This window comes from Strigops habroptila, chromosome 3, assembly GCF_004027225.2.
Source record: "Strigops habroptila isolate Jane chromosome 3, bStrHab1.2.pri, whole genome shotgun sequence".
In the NCBI taxonomy this organism is placed as follows: domain Eukaryota; kingdom Metazoa; phylum Chordata; class Aves; order Psittaciformes; family Psittacidae; genus Strigops; species Strigops habroptila.
This window is the reverse complement of record NC_044279.2, coordinates 56,924,542-56,943,193: the sequence shown is the minus strand read 5'-3', so window position 1 is coordinate 56,943,193 and position 18,652 is coordinate 56,924,542. Positions and strand designations below refer to the sequence as shown.

The window sequence follows — 18,652 nt, the reverse complement described above, 5'->3', positions numbered from 1 at the left end:
CTGCTGGCAGTACTCCTACTAATGGAGCCACAAAGACAAAGAGATTTCCAGCCAGCTGGCCCCAGCATATACTAGTGCCTGAGACTGTTACTCCCCCAGAAAGTGCAGGACTTAGCACTTCCCCTTGTTGAACTTCATAAGGTTCCTGTCAGCCCACTTCTGCATCCTGTCCAGGTCCCTCTGGACAGCAGCACAACCCTATGGCATATCAGCCACTCCTCCCACTTCTCTATCAATAGGAACCATTCGTGTTTGGTTTTTTTTCTCCCCACCTTGTCTAGTGTTCTTCCTATCCAACTGAAGGACAACTTTCACTGGACCTACAGATTTCTTAGCAGAATTAGATGGCTTAATGTATGTACTACTTCAGTTGCAGCCACAGAGAAAATATTACTGATCCGAACTGATCAGTCTGACAGTTCTCACTTTTTAGCCATCTTGACTTATTCCTTCTTAGTTGGAATATCTGCACTTTGTTTATATCACCTGCTCCTAGGAAAGAAAATTTTCTTCTTTGATAGATGCAAAGCCTTGCAGTGCAACACAAATTTTATTATGCTACTATCAACAGAATCATAATTTTTTTCAAAAGTGTTAAGCTACCACAAGTGAACAGCAGTCCTGAAAGGTTATACCTGACTTGTATATACATCTAGTGCATGTTATAAGAATTAAAACTCATTCTTTATGTTTCATAAGCAATCAATACTTCTCTGCTTCTGAAATTATTCAGTGGTCTGAGAGAGACGTTGCATTGTGAGAGTGCCCTAGAGGACTATAGGACCCTAAGAAATTTAGCTTGCTCATCACTGCAAAGCACTTTGCTTAACAGCACATGTGAAACTGATCCCCAATTTCTAGATGGGTCCTTTGTCTATTTTAAAAGGAAAACAAACCCCAAACTTTTTTGGGGATGAAACTGGCGAAAGTATGACTGCAGAATGAAGGGAGAATGAAGATAACATCAGGTCAGAGGAGAAGTGATGTCTGTAATAAAACGTCCTAAGCAAATCCTTAAATAGTAAAATGTGTGTCAGTGATGAAAACAGATGCACAAATAAGAGCATAACATGATGACTGAATTGCAGTCTGAATTTGATAGTCAGTGTGTGGTGGGTTAATCCTGGTGGGCAGCTAAACACCACACAGCTCCTTGCTCACTCCCCCTCCCAGTGGGATGGGTGAGAGAATCAGAAGTGCGAAGCAAGAAATTTTGTAGGTTCTTTATTTGTTTAGTAAATGAATAAAGAAAAAACCCCAAACAACCCAAAACAACAACAACCACCCCCCAAAAAAACCTCCCCAACCCAGAAGTGATGTTAAAGCACTCACTCACTACCAGCAGACTGATGCCCAGCCAGTCCCTGAGCAATTTATTGATAAACTCCAACCCAGTTTTGTTGCTGAGCATGCTGTTACATGGTACAGAATATCACTTCTGCCAGTTCGGGTCAGCTGTGCCAGCTGAGTCGCCTGCCAGGCTCTTGCCCACCCCAACTTCCTCGCTGGGGTGCACAGTGAGAAACAGAAGCAGCTTTGACCCTGTGTAAGGACTGTTCAGCAGTAGCTAAAATACTGATGTGTTACCAACACTGTTTTGGTCACCAATCTGAAAAACAGCACCATGAGGGCTGCTGTGAAAAAAATTAACCCCACACCAGCCAGACCTAGTACACAGTGAAAAAAACTGTGTCAGCTTATTGTAACCTGTGTAATTTTACTTGCTGTATTTCCTTCTCTGAGAATCAAAGATCCAATAAAAAAAGTGAGTATTTTAGAGTATTTTTCCTGAAAATAACTTTACTTCAATCCTGAGGATTAAAGAGCCTTATTTCTACAGAAATACATCTGGTAAGCATATCATACCTGAAATGGCTCTTAAGTTGTCTATTGCAAAGATGGAAGCTGTTTCTGAAGTGAAGTTGCGTGTGCAAATTCTCATATTAGTTTTAAAAAAATGTTATTAAAGAGGTAAGTGATATAGATACTCATATCTGTTCCTACTAATTTTGAGAGGAAAATAGTCTGCCATGCTTCAAATGACTGATTTAAGCTCATCTTAGTATTTATCTACTCTACCTTAAAAAGTAAACAGCCAGTGTACATCAAACTGTTACTTCCTTATCTGTTCACAGTTAGAGATCTGCATAATGTTGATTAAATTTTTAATTTAGCTACTAAATTTTTAAAGCCCCAAGGCTTTCAGAACGGCTGGTCTTTATAAGCTTTCCATATGGATCCACAGAAATATTCACTTGCATGCATTTTACTTAGCACAATGCCAATCAATTCAGATCCTCTTGCTAATTCTGCTATATGGATATTCATTTCCGATTTCAAAGAAAAAATACATTAATGTGCAAATAATCTGACAATTTTTGCTTGTTAATATAAGCCTTGCTGTCATCCCTGTTTTTATGAATGTGTTTCAATCCATTAAGTGAATGTAAGGATCAACATTACTGCAAAGCAAATCACTAAGAGTTAGCAGTCAGAAAGGGTATTCATCTGGCATGACTGCATGCTGCTCCTCTCTGTATTATACATTCCTTGTGTGGCTACTACAACTAGTCAGTTTTCACAAATCCTAAAAACGTACACCATCCATGGTACTGAAATAAAATCAGTCTGAATTTGCAGAACTTTCAATCCAATTAATTTTCATTTTTTTTTTTTTTAATGGACCCATAGCCTACCTGTTCTGAACTGAAACCTTTCTTTTCAGTGTTATTTGTCCCTGCTCTGAGAGCATTCTGCCCACATTAGACAAGTGCATCTCTTTCCTAAACACACAGCTAAAGCTGCCAAACCACATCCTCATTCTGAGCCATGACCTTGGTATCTGACCACACCTCTGCTCCACTGCTTCTCTCCTTTTCTGATGCAATGAAGACTAGGCTCTGAGAACAGCTGCTCTGGGAACTTTTCTGTTACTCATGCTCTTACTTTCCTTCTTCTGGTGGAGCCAATGAAAGTTACACTTCCAATTGTTAAGTGCAGTTTTCAACCATGCATACAGATTTTAGAAATTTAGTACTAAGACTGTGAATCTTAGTATATTGAAGACTTAGAAGTAAAGCATGACCTTATAGACTTAAGTCTAAATCTAGGGAACTCAAAAGGAGTCTTGCCATTAGATTTTCATTTCAGCCCAGCTTAAAAGTCATGACCATATAATTCCAGAGAGAGTAGCTTCCAAAAGACACAGTAGTTTCAAATAGAAACATTGTATTTCAGAGGCAGTAATTTTCTTCTACGGGGGGGGGGGGGGGGGGGGGGGGGGGGGGGGGGGGGAGGAGGGAACCACAAAACAAACAAAAAGAATCAGAACACTGGCTTCATATTTGGGTTTGAGGGAATAACTGTGTATATAAACACCAGTGGCTCACTACTTCCATTTGCACACAGGATGTAATCAGTTTCCCGTTCAACTGGAAGATATGTATTCATATCATCTTGAGGAAAATGAGTGGAGAAGTGGGATCTCAGGAGATCTCTAGTAGAAGTCCCTTATAAAGGGTGGTAAAGAAATCAACAGAAGAGACTGGAGCAGATGGAGAAGTTTTGTGATGTTTGATCACTGGCATACATTTACTGAAGTCTTCCTGAATAATTGGCTTCATTCATGCACCAGGGGAATAACTTTCTGAATTGACTTTAACCTGGAAAAACCCAAAGAAGTTGGTACAACCTCTGTGCCTGGTTCTGTTACAGAGGAGGAAGGTAGTTACACAGCTAGGGATGCAGTGCCATACATAAGGATGTCAGTGGAAGGACTCTAAAGGAAAATTGTGCTTTAAGATTAGTCTAGTTATTAATATTATAACACTGTTATCAAAAGAAGTGTCAGTTACAGCCAAATAATGAACTGTCATTAGCAAGAATCAACTTGAATGCCTCCAAACAAGCAATGAGACTGTGGGCAACAAAACACACATTTGAGCTAAGTGACAAGAATCTAACCCTGCATACAAAGTACTAACAACTCTTTTCTGGAGCTCAAGGATACTTTAAGACACATAATACCTGGTAAAGTTTTAAGTGTGGTGGTTAGGGATGTGATGCAGTAGAAGCGAATAAGAAACAGTGATGGAAAAAATAATCTTGTGGGATCAGAAGTGCTTCAAGAATTGAGGATAAAAGAGGTATACTGACAGTTAAAAACTCACAGGATCAAATCTATTTGGACTAAATATATATATATTAATATTCACTCATAATTATGCAAAACCTTAATGTCATAAATAACATCTGATTAATAAATGCAACTAGTAATCATAGCATTCAACTAACTCTCAATCTAACAACTGGCAGTTTTCTGCACAAATTGTTTCTGTGTGCTCGTACATCTAGGGCAGATCTAAGCATCAGGAAAAAAACTGCTGGAATTTCTCCCCGGTCCAGCCACTTCTTTAGATTCAAGAACATAACATAATATTTACATATCATGTTGTCATGCATTTTTCTTTTAAATATATATAATATTTAAGTTACATTGTATCTAAATGTATCACAAGTTACATTGTATTAAAATGTATTACCATTACATTGTTAGTTACATTGTAGCTAAATGCACTACCAGTTACAGTGTATCACACTCACACTGCTACAGTTACATTGTATCTAAATGTATTACAAGTTGCGTTTTATCTAAAATTTATTCATCTCGAGAACAGTTGACGTTCCAAGTTCAATCCTTCACATGCTTACATACTCTTGCATGCATATATATAAAGTCACCTTGCTCTGCTTCCAATAGATTGTTATTTGGCAAAACAAATGGATTGTACAGTGGTGTTGAAGTTGCTTTTTTTCTTTTAGATGAGCTGAAAAGCTAGCATATCAGAACTGCTTCTTTTAAGTTTTCAGCCTGCTTTACCATGTCAGTGTCCCACCACCTTTTCCTTCTTAAACTGAATTTTCAATTGTATTTCAAATTCCAGCTTCCAGTTCTTAAATACAAAGAGGCTTTATTTACTTATTACTCAGTTAACAATCTTGTTTGGTTTATACAAACCCAGTATTAAGTTGCAACTAATTTTTCCCTGAGGCACACACCACAAAAAATAATAAATAAAAATAAAATCAAAGTATGAAAGTTACCTGCTGACAAGAGTAATGAAAGCAGAACCATCAGCACATTCAAGGACTGTTGACCACAACTTGTCATCGTTGGCTTTCATTGGTCCATTAGAGAATCCCCTATTTGAAAAGATGCAACATCATTATTAGGTGTGTGTTTCATCTTGCTTTCCTTGTTCAAAATTTTACTCCTCCACAAAGCTTTGGAAAAAAAGAGATGGTTTCACAAAATCCAAAAAAATCCACAAACAAACCAACAAAAACCCTCAAACAAACAAAAAAACCCACCCAAAAAACCCAGACCCCAAGCAAACAACAACAAAACAAGCAAACAAACAAAACCCATACTTTTTTTCTGGACTTAAATAAGTTCTTTATGATTTAATTAAAATTCCTTTCTCATTTCACCCTTGATGTTTACAGCTATGTACGTACTTTTCATTAGCCCAGAGCTGAGGTGAATTTTGTAAAGCACTTATTGGATTTTCACACCTCCCCTGTAAACTACATGCAGCAAAACTGTGCTTGTTTTACTGTCAAGAATGGGCTATTGTATTATGCTTGTAAGGACTAGGAGCATATAAACAATATAAAAATAAACTGCCTGCTTTGAAAGTCAATCTGGATTACCCCATTAGAGGGTGCAGTCATTCAGAAAGTGGGTCAAGCAACTGATATGGTTGGAAACATTTCAAACACATGTCTTTTCATTAGAATCAGAATATTTAATGGAATTATTACTTCTTGTATTTCTAGAAATGAAAGTGAGATGTGATGTAGTGATGTAGTTTGTCTGGCACTCATCATAAAAAGGCTATCCTCATTTTTTGCAGAACAGCCCCACAACTGGGTGAGTCCAAATGCATCTTATATCCACACTGATTCAATATCAGCAGTTGCACATTCTACAGCTCTAGCAGAGACTGTCCCAGCGCAACTGCTGTCATCATCAACAGGAAGTTTTTGTACCCTATCCTGTTATCACTGTTAATGCAAACTAATGCTGGACATATAAGGTCTTCAGCATCCTGGGCTCACATTGACATTAGAGAATAAGAAATAGATAATTTATTGGTTGGTACAACAACACTTGGAGCTTGGGCTATAAACTAGAAAGCCCAGGTGGTGCTACTGAAAGCTGGTGTGGCAAGTCTAATTCTCGGGTTGTTAAAAAAATAAATAAATAAATAAATAAATAAATAGTTCTAATATGTTTATAAGAGAGCAATTTGGAAAAAAAGGAAAAAAATGGAAAATGGCAATTTATATAAAAAATTACACTGTTTCTGACAGCTCAAGAGAAACACGATCCCAAATGATTATGAAATAAGTGCTGTATCATATAAATACTATGTAGTTTACTAATAGGTGTTAACTACAATCTACTGAATCAAATGAAAATCCCAAGATGATTGCACCTGTGTGTAACAAAAGAGGAGGGTGTGAAAATTAACATTATCATTAATAACTGAATTCTGAGTAACATATATGGGCAGCGGAGGGAAGACATAGAGCTATCTACAGAGTGTTTAGAGACAAAAGCGTCTCTGGCACAAGCAGATTCTTTAAGAAGTCATCTTAGCATATGAAAAACAACAGGTCACAAACCTAAAAATCACTAACTTTTGTACAAGAAACCACTATAGTTTATACTGTTATCTGCAAGCATGATTAATGTCCAAACCACTGTATTTTCATCTTTAAAATAAGTCAATTCAATTAGAAGGCATAAGCTCATTGGGGGGAGGGGAGGAGGGGGAGGAAGTGCAGAAAACTATGAATGCTAATTAAGAATATTTCTTCAATCATGAATTCTGTTTGTAAAAGCCACGACCTTTCTTCAGAAGGAATATCATATTAATTAAAACACCAAGCAGACAAAGTTAGAATTACATAAACTCACAGTAATATTGAATACAAGCCAGAGGTCAAGAATGTAGGAGTTTAATCAAGAAAAACAGATACAAAGAACAAAGTACTGCCAGTATTGTTAGGAATAAAAGCAATAAGATTTTTTTCCTGAGTATACCAAAGCTGCAGGAATTCTGATAGTGATTCATTACTACAGGGAAATGTTGGCTTTAGTAACAGTTAATTAAAAAGAGATCAATAAGCACTTCTGTTGTGTATCTGAGAAGACACAGATGTTGGGTATAACTGAGACTATTAAATATTTCCACATCAAGAATAATTTAGAATGACATTAATGAGTTTATTAAGGCTCATAATTTGATATTTGCAATTCTGTGTAATTTGTATCCAGTTCTTTTAGAAGAGCTGGCTAGGAGACATACACGTTTCCTTTTCTCAGTTTGTTGGGAAACTATGGCAGCTTTCAGAGGACCTAAAAAAAAACCTAAGGACATTTTTAAAAGTAAATGAGATAATCCAGGTAATTACAAGCTTGTGAACATGATGTGGATCTAGAGAAAGTAAATGGAATGGTTAATATAGAATCCAATTAATAAATACTTAAGGATTAATATAATTAATGCCTTATGGTAAAGTAAATTTTATTTACTGTGGCCTTATGGTAAAGTAAATTTTATTACTCTCAGTGTGGTTGTTGATGAAGGTAGCTTAAAAATAGTCATAATAGAGATTTCTGTAAAATATCTCACTTAGTAGTGTGCAATTGGCCAGGCAATAAGAATGACGGAAAACAAACAAACAAACAAACAAAAAAAAAAAAAAAAGAAAAAAAGGCATTTCAGTTATGGAAGACTAACTCAGACTGGAAATAAGATGTATGTTTTTAGCAAAGTACAGTCTTGCTAGTAATTGACTACATACAGCCTTACTGGTAATTTTTAATCAGTACTGTATGTAGAAATCTAGAAGCTTTTCAGGGAGGGGAAGATTTATTCAATTATGTCCAATAGAACTGGCAACAATGAAACTGGCATTTTAATCCAAGTCTTGTGATGCCTGTATTTTTATTAAATGCAAATGTATTTTTATTAAGTGCCAGCTGGGAAGACCAGAGCAGGAGACTGGAACACTAGAGCTACACATCAAAGGCTGGGAGAATTACAAAATCTGTGTAGATGTATACACATATAAGCATATTTGTGATGATAGGGAAACGCTCGATTTTATAACTACTGCTTCAGTGGTCATTAAGCTGAATATTATGGTCTTTTGGATGACAGAGATACAACTAACCGTTAACTACTTGACCATTTAAAAATACTTTTTTATGTGCTGTTGCCTGACTAAAGCAGTCATGTTTAGTGCAGTACCATGAGGATGTCTATGAGCTATTAGAACTCAATCGTCCAGGCCAAAGAGATGGGCAGAAGAACAGGTGACATGCTAGAAGAAAGTGCCTAGATCATACCAAGTATTTCCTAATGCTAGGCTGTAGAATAAAGATGGCAGGAACATGGTAGTTAGCAGCTATCTATGTGAACAATTTTTTATGTTTATTATTATTCAAGGCTGACAGGACATTTTAAAATTAGAGAATTAAATTTGAAGATAAGAGAAAAAGTAGATGTGGTTGTGCTGGGTTTTTGTTTGCTTGGTTTGTTGTTTGATTGGTTTTGGGTTTGTTTTGGTTTTGTTTTTTTTTTAATGAAAATTTGAGTCTGGAGTCTAAGAGATCAGGTTGTCTGTAAATCAGCAGTTAGAAGGATGGTCTAATGAGCTAATTTTAATTTATAATGTGGTATTTTAAGCTTATTTGTGGAGGGAAGGAGTATGCCCACCCTTTTCTGTATCCATTGGGATTCCAAGCCTCACACCACCTCCTCCCTTCGGCTGGCTATCACGAGTATCTCTGCAGCTACATTATAAAGTAGACTAAAAAAAATGGTTGAGGAATCACAGTTTTAGAGACTTTTTTCACCCTGTGTTTCAACACGTCTACTGTGAAATAGAAAAAATGGTCCTTACAATTTTTTAAGTGCTTTGTTATCTTTTCATGGAATAAGGATTATGTTAGGAATATTGCTTTCCCTTGCAGAAGATGCACTAGTGAATGACTCAAAGAGAGCAACATTCAAAGTAAATGTGCTGTAATGTTGTGATCAAGGAGGACAGGTATTAATAAGAGAGAGAGCAGGCGGGTGGCTTTTGTTTCTGCTAACGAAGAGTCTGCAATTGCAACTTAACTTCTGATCTCATCACCACTACAGAAATTGAACTCGTTTGCCTTTAACCTCCCTCCTCACCATGGACTAGGTGATGCAGGGACCAGATATATGTATCAGATCATTGTGCCAGATTTTACTTTTTGCTTACACATCATGACATTTTGGCTCTTACTCTGCTGCTATGTACATTGCTTTGGTTATCCTTATAGTCTTATCTAGCTGTCTTTTCTTGAAGGAAATCAGTGAATCATTGGAAAGAAAAGCTGCCAAGAGAAATAACCATTTCATGTGGCAAGATTTTTATGTAGAAATAATTTTCTCCTCACTTTGAAGGAAAATAAAAGCTAAGTTTGGAAGAGATGTTTGAAAAACATTGCACATTTTGCATTTTTTTGGTAATTAGAAAGAACAATAGGAACTAGCAAGAGAATTTATTAAATACACCAGCATTGCTTCACAAGATACCTCTGTATAGAATAACAGAAAATAAAGTGATTCCAGAGATCATTTAATCCATCTTTCTGTCACAGGATTAAATACATCTAAAGCATTCTTAGAAGAAGTTCACAGTATCTCCACCACCAGAGGGGTTTTCTAGCCTTCTCAGGCAATTCCCCTTCAGTGTTTCTCTAACCTCATGGCTAGAAAGGTTTTCCTATGTCTAACTTGCAATTCCTTTACTTTGATTCAAGCCCATTCTATCCCCAGTAGAGCTGAGGAACAATTTACCTACAGATGCATTGGTTAGACCTCTCTGCATCAGTCCTTAATTAATACATACAAAAAGTGCTATCATATCTTCACTCAGCCTTTTCTTAGGCTAACAACTTCCACCTTTTTTGATCTTCCCTTAAAAAACATATTTGCTCTACCTCCTATCCCTTCTCTTAAATCTGACTCTACACTTTATGGCGAGGTTGTGCATGTGAATTTAGTGTCACTGCAGTTTCAGTTTGTATTTGCTTAGTGCCAGAAAGTCCTAATACATGCCTCAATAGCTGCCAACTCTTCCAGGGTGAATAAAATTACAGCACTGCATAAGTGCATATAGCTGTAGAGCTTCTGCCAGTTCTCATGGTTAATCAAAAGATACATAGGTATATCACTGTTATACCAAGATGGTATATCTACATACGGACATAACTATATAGGTAAAAAGCATACTACCACATGGGACATAACTGAGGATGACTCCCACTTTTCAGACTAATGTCCAACATGCCTTCCAATCTTAGCAAGCACCGGTGGCTTGATCCTGGGAGCCGCAACAGCAGTTGCAGTGATAGGCTTCCCTCCATTTCTCCGTCTTCTGGGACATGGTCATCTTTCACAGTTACGACCAAATGATGCCTAGAAAAGCTCTGACTTCCATAATCTCTTATTCTCCAGTTTCCTCCTGGAAAACACCCTCACTAACCTCAGACACATATTAGCTTTGCTGCACTTCCTACATTGCTGAGACAAGTAGGATCACCAGCAGAGAAGTGGCCTCCTCTCAACCTATTTTCTCATCTGAAGAAAACAAACAAAACTGATCGCATTGTGCCATCAGTAAGGGGATGAATAATATGGCTGAGACACCACGGTGGTTGAGAAAGCTGTTTAAAATTGGATAGACATGAGAAGTGATTCAAACCCAACTTCTAGTTCAGCTCTGCTCATTTCTCACGTTAAAGTAGACTTAAAAATGTGTCTAGTATGAGTTCCTGAATGCTATTACAATGAAATTACAGTCTTACTACAAAGGCAGTAATGTAAACAGCATGACAGAAAACCTGATTATTAAGAAAACATGTGGTTTCACACTCGGATTACCTCAAGAAGATGTTTATGAAAAACAGATACTAGTTTTCTGTTGACAGTTGTCTTATTTGAAATGACTGAAAAAACCTATGAAAAGAAACTTGGTAGAAAGCCTTCTGGATTATAGTGCGACATTAACATTACTCAGTGTCTCTTCCTTAAAAATGTCTTAATACATATATGCTTGAAGTTAAGCATGCACAATCTCTACACAACTGCAGCTATAGCATTGCAGTTAGGGTTTTAGTATTGGTAAAGACAAGTAAACTTACATTACACTAGCTTGTAATCATGACATTCTTCACCCATATTTTATACGTTTTAAAATTGAAAATATAAGCTACTTTGGTTTTTTCACCCTCCCCATGTTTATTACTTCCCCCAGCTATTCTCCAATTATGAAGAGACAACATGCATGAGTCCGAAAAGATAAAGCTATTAAGTACAGCCTGAAGACCATCTTGTGAACTTAAAGCAATCTATAGCTGTTATTAATAGGACAAGGCCAAGAAACCTGTACATGCTACAAGCGACAACTGTCAAAGCTGCTCATTCATTCCAGCCTCGTTTACTCCTTTCCCTTTCCACCAGCACTTTAGTCAGCCATTGCAACCTGTCCTACACCTACATCCTGGTAGACGCATCATGCACATGCAAGTTGGAAATGGATTTTTGCAGTTCCTACCCTGACTACACAGTACACTGCGCAGTAGAATCTGATACAGAAGGATTCATTTACTACAAGAGAATTAATTTTAGAGAACCGGTGGTACATTCAGACCTTTTAATCACAAAATTTAACTGATGAGTGACTTCCCTAAGGCAGCACAAAGTCTTTATTGACAGACAAATTCCTCTCTGTCTCTATAGCAAAACTAAAGATATTAAAGACATGACTATAACGTAGCTGTAGTGAAAATAAACTTCAGCTAATCAATATTTTTGTGCAATTCATTACATATTTGCATTTGGTAGGATAAATGATTTCCTGGATTTACTGGTGATGAAGGTCAGAAAATTTCGGGTTGTTGTCTGTCCTACAACTGGCCCTTCAGTGTATATATTAGATCTCATTTTGGGGAAAAATACCTAAATTACTTTGGGGAGACTGTCAGCTAGGTAGAAATTGTAGAATCACAGAATGGTTAGAGTTGGAAGGGACCCTAAAGATCACCTGGTTCCAGCCCCCTCTGCATGGGCAAGGACACCTTCCATTAGACCAGGTTGCTCAAAATCCCATCCAACCTGGCTTTGAACACTTCCAGGGATGGAAGTTGCAATGATTTACTGATAGTGGTAACTAACTTCAGCTACAAGTTAGCAGCAACTTTCTCACTTCTCATAAGCAAAATTCCTTCTGCATTCAAGAGCTGCAGCCTTTCCTAACACTCTGATCACCACTTAAGTTTTGTTGAGAGACTGAAATATTCATATATTGTCATTCGTGTGTGCTGTATCAGCATGAATGTAAGCAGCTGACAGAGATTTGTAGTAGTCATCCAGAACCCTTATTTTTAACAAACTAAGCTCAGTTCGGATGTATACCTAGATTACAAACAAGTAATCAAACAAGGCAGCTGAGTGATTTTGTGCGATCAACTTCTAAGATTAGTCAGCTGTGTGAGCTCAAATGAGCACTTCCTTAGTGAATTAATATATAAATCTAGTAAAATTAAACTATCAAGTCTGGTCTATTCATGGAACAAGGTAATCTGAAACTGCTGGATTTTGACTTTATGGATGCTCTTGGACTCCCATAAGGCAGGAATGATAAGGAAACATACACATCTTTGCAGTATTTTTCCAAGAGAGCTTGAAAGCAGGACAGGATTCATTCTAAAGTGATTAAAAATCTCTATTGTTAATCAAGTTATCATTTCAGCTTTTAAGAAATGCAAGGCTCTCCTCCAGGGAAACTTAAGCTTGTGTTTTTGAGTTTCTTTCAGTACAGAACCAGAGCAAAGGTACTTTGATTTAAAATCTTACGATTTCCAAGCCTTTAATTAATAACGTAAATTCTACTAGTTTATTTGAAACAGTTTGTCCATGTAATTTTAAATATGATATTGAGAAATAAAAGAAGTTATGAGGTAATATTAGAGGTTTTATAATAGTCATGTTTTAAAAATCTCCGAAATCTAATAGACAGACAAATATCGCTCATCTCTCTATTACAGCACAGCTCTAAACCCTGAGAATATGTGTATCTATAAATATGGCAGTAATCCTGGCTAGTGTATTTTTTATTATCCATTTGAGAAAAAATGTAATATACGAACAATTTATCTAGTGAAAAATAAGTGCGAGTAAATGTTTGGTTTCACCAATACGTTGTCGGCTGTATATATTCAGCTATAAAGAACTACCTATAGTCTCTATGGGAACACTTTTGATACATTTTCCTTTCAAAATGGCCTCTTCTGAAAAATAAACCTTCCTGTGAAAAGTCTGTTGGCATCTAAATTTTATTTCATTCTCACATTCTTGAACATCTTTATCTGTATCTAAACAGATTGGTTTCTAACCTTCCATCACTCTGAGTTTGTAAAATAGTTTCAAAAGTTATTTTGCTCAAAACTGAAAACATGAGAGGACTAAGTTAAGCAAAAGTTAAAATCAACTCAGAAAAAAAAAAAAAAAAAAAAGAGTAATTTAAACACGTCCAATTCAAAAGAATTCAGAATTCTCATGAATACTTCTCCCCTCTTTCCATTAGCTTTTGGAAGGATGCTTCCTTTTACAAATATGAACTATTACACTATTCCTTTACAGTCTAATTAAGCATTCCAAACCCCAGAATGTTTAAACCCATGCAGGGTTTAACCAAGGATTTAACAGAGCAGGGTTTTAACATAGTTAAATTTGTACTTTTAACTCTGACTAACCACTAGGCATAGATCCTTGCAAAGATACTAGCTTAAGCATGCCCTCTGTATAGCACTAGAGCTAGTGCTCTCTAAAAAGCTCTAAAATGGTTTTCTGGCCAGCAAGTATTGAAATAATAACTTGTGTTCCTGCTCAAAAATGTCACTATGCTATTTAACACATTTTAAAACCAGGACACATTGCAATGGGAAAACCAGCTAATTTTGCTGGCACAGTTACGTAAGTCAGGAAATGGTACAACCCCTGATTAATGTAGCAGTGCCAAAAGAAGCTGCCAGTTGCAGTTAAACTAGCAAAAGTACTTTTTTTTTCTTCATTGTGAGAATCATTTTACTATGCCAACACAATGTGTAGCTTATCTGACATAGATGGATCTGCACTACAAGTGTTTTCACAGTATTATTCCAGCTTTCCTAGGGAAAACATCTCAATGTGCACTGCAAGCCAGTTCTAAATGTGAACTGAAAGTACACTAACTGTCCTAGTGCAGACCTATGTATAGGCTCATCTACCCTGTGAAGAAACATAGGTTGTTCTCAGTATTTAAGCTGGTTCATTTAGAACCATCTCAGCTGTCTTCATACTGCAGCAGTGTTCATACACCCTTAGTGTTGGTAACAACAAGGCTTCTGAGAAACAAAATGGCCCAGGTAGCCTCCTGGGGTGAACAGGAAACATTCTACACCTGATCTACCATTCCAGTGTGGTGGTGGCACTGTTTCTGAGATAGGTTGGCTCTTGTACGGATTTTTTCAAAGGGCAAAACTTTCTCACTTCTGAAATCTGAAACTAGCCATCAGTGTTCCCTCAGGAAGCAAATAACTCTTCAGGTTCCAGGAAAGATTTTGGTCAAACCTTGCTTACCCCTTCATTAAAGATAATGATGAAAACCACCCATCAGTAAAATGAGAAAGAACTGGCCTTCCTCCTTAAAACATCTGTAATGGTGTATTCAAATGTTTCATGTACTGAAATGTTTCTCAGTAACATCACAAATAAAGGCTTTTCTTAAAGCAGACTAGAACAGGATAAGGAGCTGTCACTACACCAGCTAAAGAAAAAGGAAACTGTGTGGGAGCCTTGAACCAGCAAATGCTGGAGAGAAGAACTGTATGGTAGAAGATGGGAGTAACTTCTTTCACCTGTTCTTTTGCCTCATTCTTTTAAACACACCAGCCTCACACTGCAGCAGAAAATGTTGTTTTTACTGCTATACATTTAAAGACTACATTTAAAAAGCTGGGTTTAAGAGCAGGATGTAAAATGTGCTCATTTTCTGTCTACCTTGGGGTATCTGTAGATTTCTCACTATGCACAGAGGTAGATGTGAGAGAAGGTACTTGAAAACTTGTATAGAATTGCACAGAAATCCTGTTTCTTGACATCACACTGATGGAGCATCAAATACCCTTCAGTCATTGAACCCAGTGGAGTTAAGCCAAGACACAGGAATGTACTAGAAGCATTAATTACAGACTGAAACCATAATTCATTTAGAAGTAGCTTCCTTTGTTTAATATTTATTTGTATATGCTCAGTGGGCAGGCATAATTCATGCACACAAACCATACTCCTGGAAAGCTGCAGTCAGAAGTCTAACTTGAACTAAAATGTTCTGACAGGAATTAGATGCTAGCCTCTGTATCTTTGAGATACTCCTACAAAGTCTCTGACCTAAAGAACTTAAAAGAGAACTATTTAACCTCTGTATTATTAAATGCACACCTCAATTTATTGAAATATTGTTATGAAAGGATACAGGGATACCAATATCACTTTAAACCATCCTTGCAAAAAGCAAGCTTAAATATCTTTGAAGGGTCATATACCCTCCACATTCAGAGAGACTGAGGAACAGGACACAACTTGGACTTGTTAAAGAAGTGAAATAAGAATGCAGAGTTTTAAATCTCAAGAATAATTTTAAAAATTAGATGCTTTGCTTCTGGAAATTCTGGCTGAATAACTGTATTTCCACTCTGCAGTAATACCACATCATATACATCTCATCAAAGGCTATGTAACAAATCCCTTACTGGCACAGGGAACACTTTCTCAGAGTCTGGTCCCAATGACCCATTCTTTTGGGTATTTTAACAAATGTAACTAATTTTATATTGCTAAGTAACAATTTTATTATCCTGTAATACAGATTGGTTTAGCTTTTTTGGTTGAACGGGGAATACAGAAAACTTGTCATAAAACCTGATCATAAAAAAATATGACCAAAAAACCCCCCAAAAAACCTGGTGCTACAGCATCTGGGGAAGGGGGGCACAGTATGCACACAAATTTTATAAGTAGAATATTATTTTAATCCTAGTTTCTCAATGCCTTTTTAAGTTCTGTTCTCAAACACTATATCTACTGTAAGAAAATGTTTTTGACCCTCTTGCCCAAGAAGAATGCAATCCTTTGGCAGCCTCCGCAGGTGCTGGTTCCACAGTTATTTTCTTTTCATTAACCATAAGGCCTTTGATGCCCACTATGTAACATATTTGTCAGTATGAATGAAGTCATATACCCCAGACAATCAATTGTGTCTTGGAACAGTAAATTATACCCAAAACATACCAAATTATGAAATCCTTCGAATTCAAATATAGCTAAATCTAATGGAGTCTATTAAGAGCAGAGGGGCTGTTTATATTTAGGATTAACTCACTTCAACTATAGATTCCAAACATGAATTCCAGATGCAGACATGATTTCTCCCCTCCTGTATAACCTTATTCTATTCCTTCCCATATTCTACTTCCTCTAGCTGCTTAAATAATGAATTAGTCTCTCCAGCCAAAATGGTGGGAGTAGAAATGACTAGATAGCTTCTAGAGAACCCTTTCTGTTCTTGAATTTCATTCTGCTTTTTAGTTGCCTCCAAAATCTTCCTCTACCTCCTCATCATCTCCAAGCTAATTGACACATGATCTTTTCTAGACAAAAATCAAAGTCAATAGTCCATTCCTCAGCTTTTTTGGTAATCGTCTTCTATGCTATTAAACACATTGCTTTGGTTTGTGGTATTTGAACAATGGTCATATATTACTCTTTATTTTCCTTGTTGTCCTATTTTCTCTCTCTCTTTCTCAAAAAAAAAAAAAAAAAAAAAAATCCTTGTCTTGGTTAACCTCCTTGCCCCTGAATCCTCATGCTTTAATACCTAGACAACAACATCAGTTAAAAGGGTAAGCATAGACTGCAGCATGTTTTGGTGTAATTTATGTCACATCCTTTTTGTGTCAATCCTCCAGGATTACTGCGCTATAGAGGCACCACAACAACGGTAAAGGCGGCTTTTCAGCCTTTTCCAAGGGGTTTTGAGTAGTCAGAGCGTCACCTGTCGCAGCTACTGCAGATCTTATATGTAACTAAGTTAAACAAATTTTCAAATATGCTTTCAAGAAGTTTTGCCTTAAGAAAATGACCTAGATTTGTAATTACAGCAAAACGTAGCAATCAGCACAGCCCTACTAAGTAGGCTTAGCCAATTCAAGGTCTTACACGCAAAGAGATCATTTTATTTAGCATCTTATCCATCATACACTAATACAATGAAAATATTTTAATTGTCCTGGCCACAATACTGAAAAATTTCTAAGCATTGGAATCTTACTGGTTACAGGAAATCATCTGCCCAAATAACAGTTTATATAGTTTTCAAAAACCAAATACCTTATTCCATGAATTTTGAGAGTTTCTTCTGTCTCTTCTTTGCATTGAGATACCGTTAACCTTGCTACCTGATTCAGAAGTCAATATTCATGACAGATGTAAATGTAGCAGAAGTAAAACATTAGACTTATCACTAGAACTGCAACAGAGCTCATTTTTTGTTTTGTTGTTTGGTGTTCGTTTATACTAAGCAACCTAGATTTCTGTTTACTGGTAGCACTATCAGATGACCATGTTCTAGACAGTTCAGTTCTGTTCTTTTAAACCAGTTTTTTAAATTTCTCTCACATGTATTTTAACTCGTAAGTATTTACACAAGTTCTTGTTCTTATGAAGTCTTCTTTGATGAAAAGAGATAATTTCCTGTTTGTCCATGCTGCAAATCAAAATAGAAGATTTTGATTATACTGCATGTACCAAAAATAAAGTTTTAGAACAAGAATAATCATTTAGAGTCAGCTAAAAATGTCTATTTTCTAAAACCAGAAATGTTTCATTTTTTATATGAGTAGACACTTGAGAACAACAATGACAGAAAAACCCTCATAAATTTATTCTAGAAACACCCAAAATTTTATTTTATTTCTTTCTAATTTATGGAGCAAGACAAATACACACTGTTCTGGGTCAAATGAAATGTTCTGGGTTGATTTAACTGTTATGTTGGGTTTTTTTCTCCTTGAAAAGGCAAAAATGTTTCTATTTAACTCTATTTAATTTCACTCCATTTCTCATACAATATGCTTTAATTTTTCCATAAGGCCACTAATTCAGAAATTTAATTCTAGTGCCAACTTGATTACACTGAAGTCAATGCTGAAAGTTTCAATGTAGGAGTACAAAACGGAAGTTTTGGTTCTTAAGGGTAAATTTTCAGAGGTATTTCAGTAGGTTACAAGAGGCTGCAGTAAAATTCCCACAGAAAATTTGGCTGTCATATCAGTCACGGGCCAAACCCAGTTTTCCTTCTGCAGAAGAGGCTGCTAGATATTTGAAAGTGGACATAAACAGAAGTTTGTCTTGGTGGTAAATTCCTTTTACATCCCTTTCATTAGAGGCTTACAATGTTTTGAATAAAAATTGTAATTATAATAACAGTGAATTATTACACA

The 18,652-nt window shown here is 36.4% G+C and overlaps 1 protein-coding gene across 6 annotated transcripts in view; it reads right to left on the bottom strand.

Annotated features, from left to right (window-relative positions):
* The window catches only part of SHISAL1 (shisa like 1), a 79,774-nt gene that overhangs the window by 38,595 nt on the left and 22,527 nt on the right, over positions 1–18,652 (bottom strand). For all 6 annotated transcript variants that reach the window (XM_030480083.1, XM_032919824.1, XM_030480082.1 and 3 more), the window contains exon 2: positions 5,104–5,202. In XM_030480083.1, coding sequence (XP_030335943.1) covers positions 5,104–5,170 — 67 coding nt within the window. In that variant the 5' untranslated portion in view covers positions 5,171–5,202. The remainder of the gene's footprint in view (positions 1–5,103; positions 5,203–18,652) is intronic.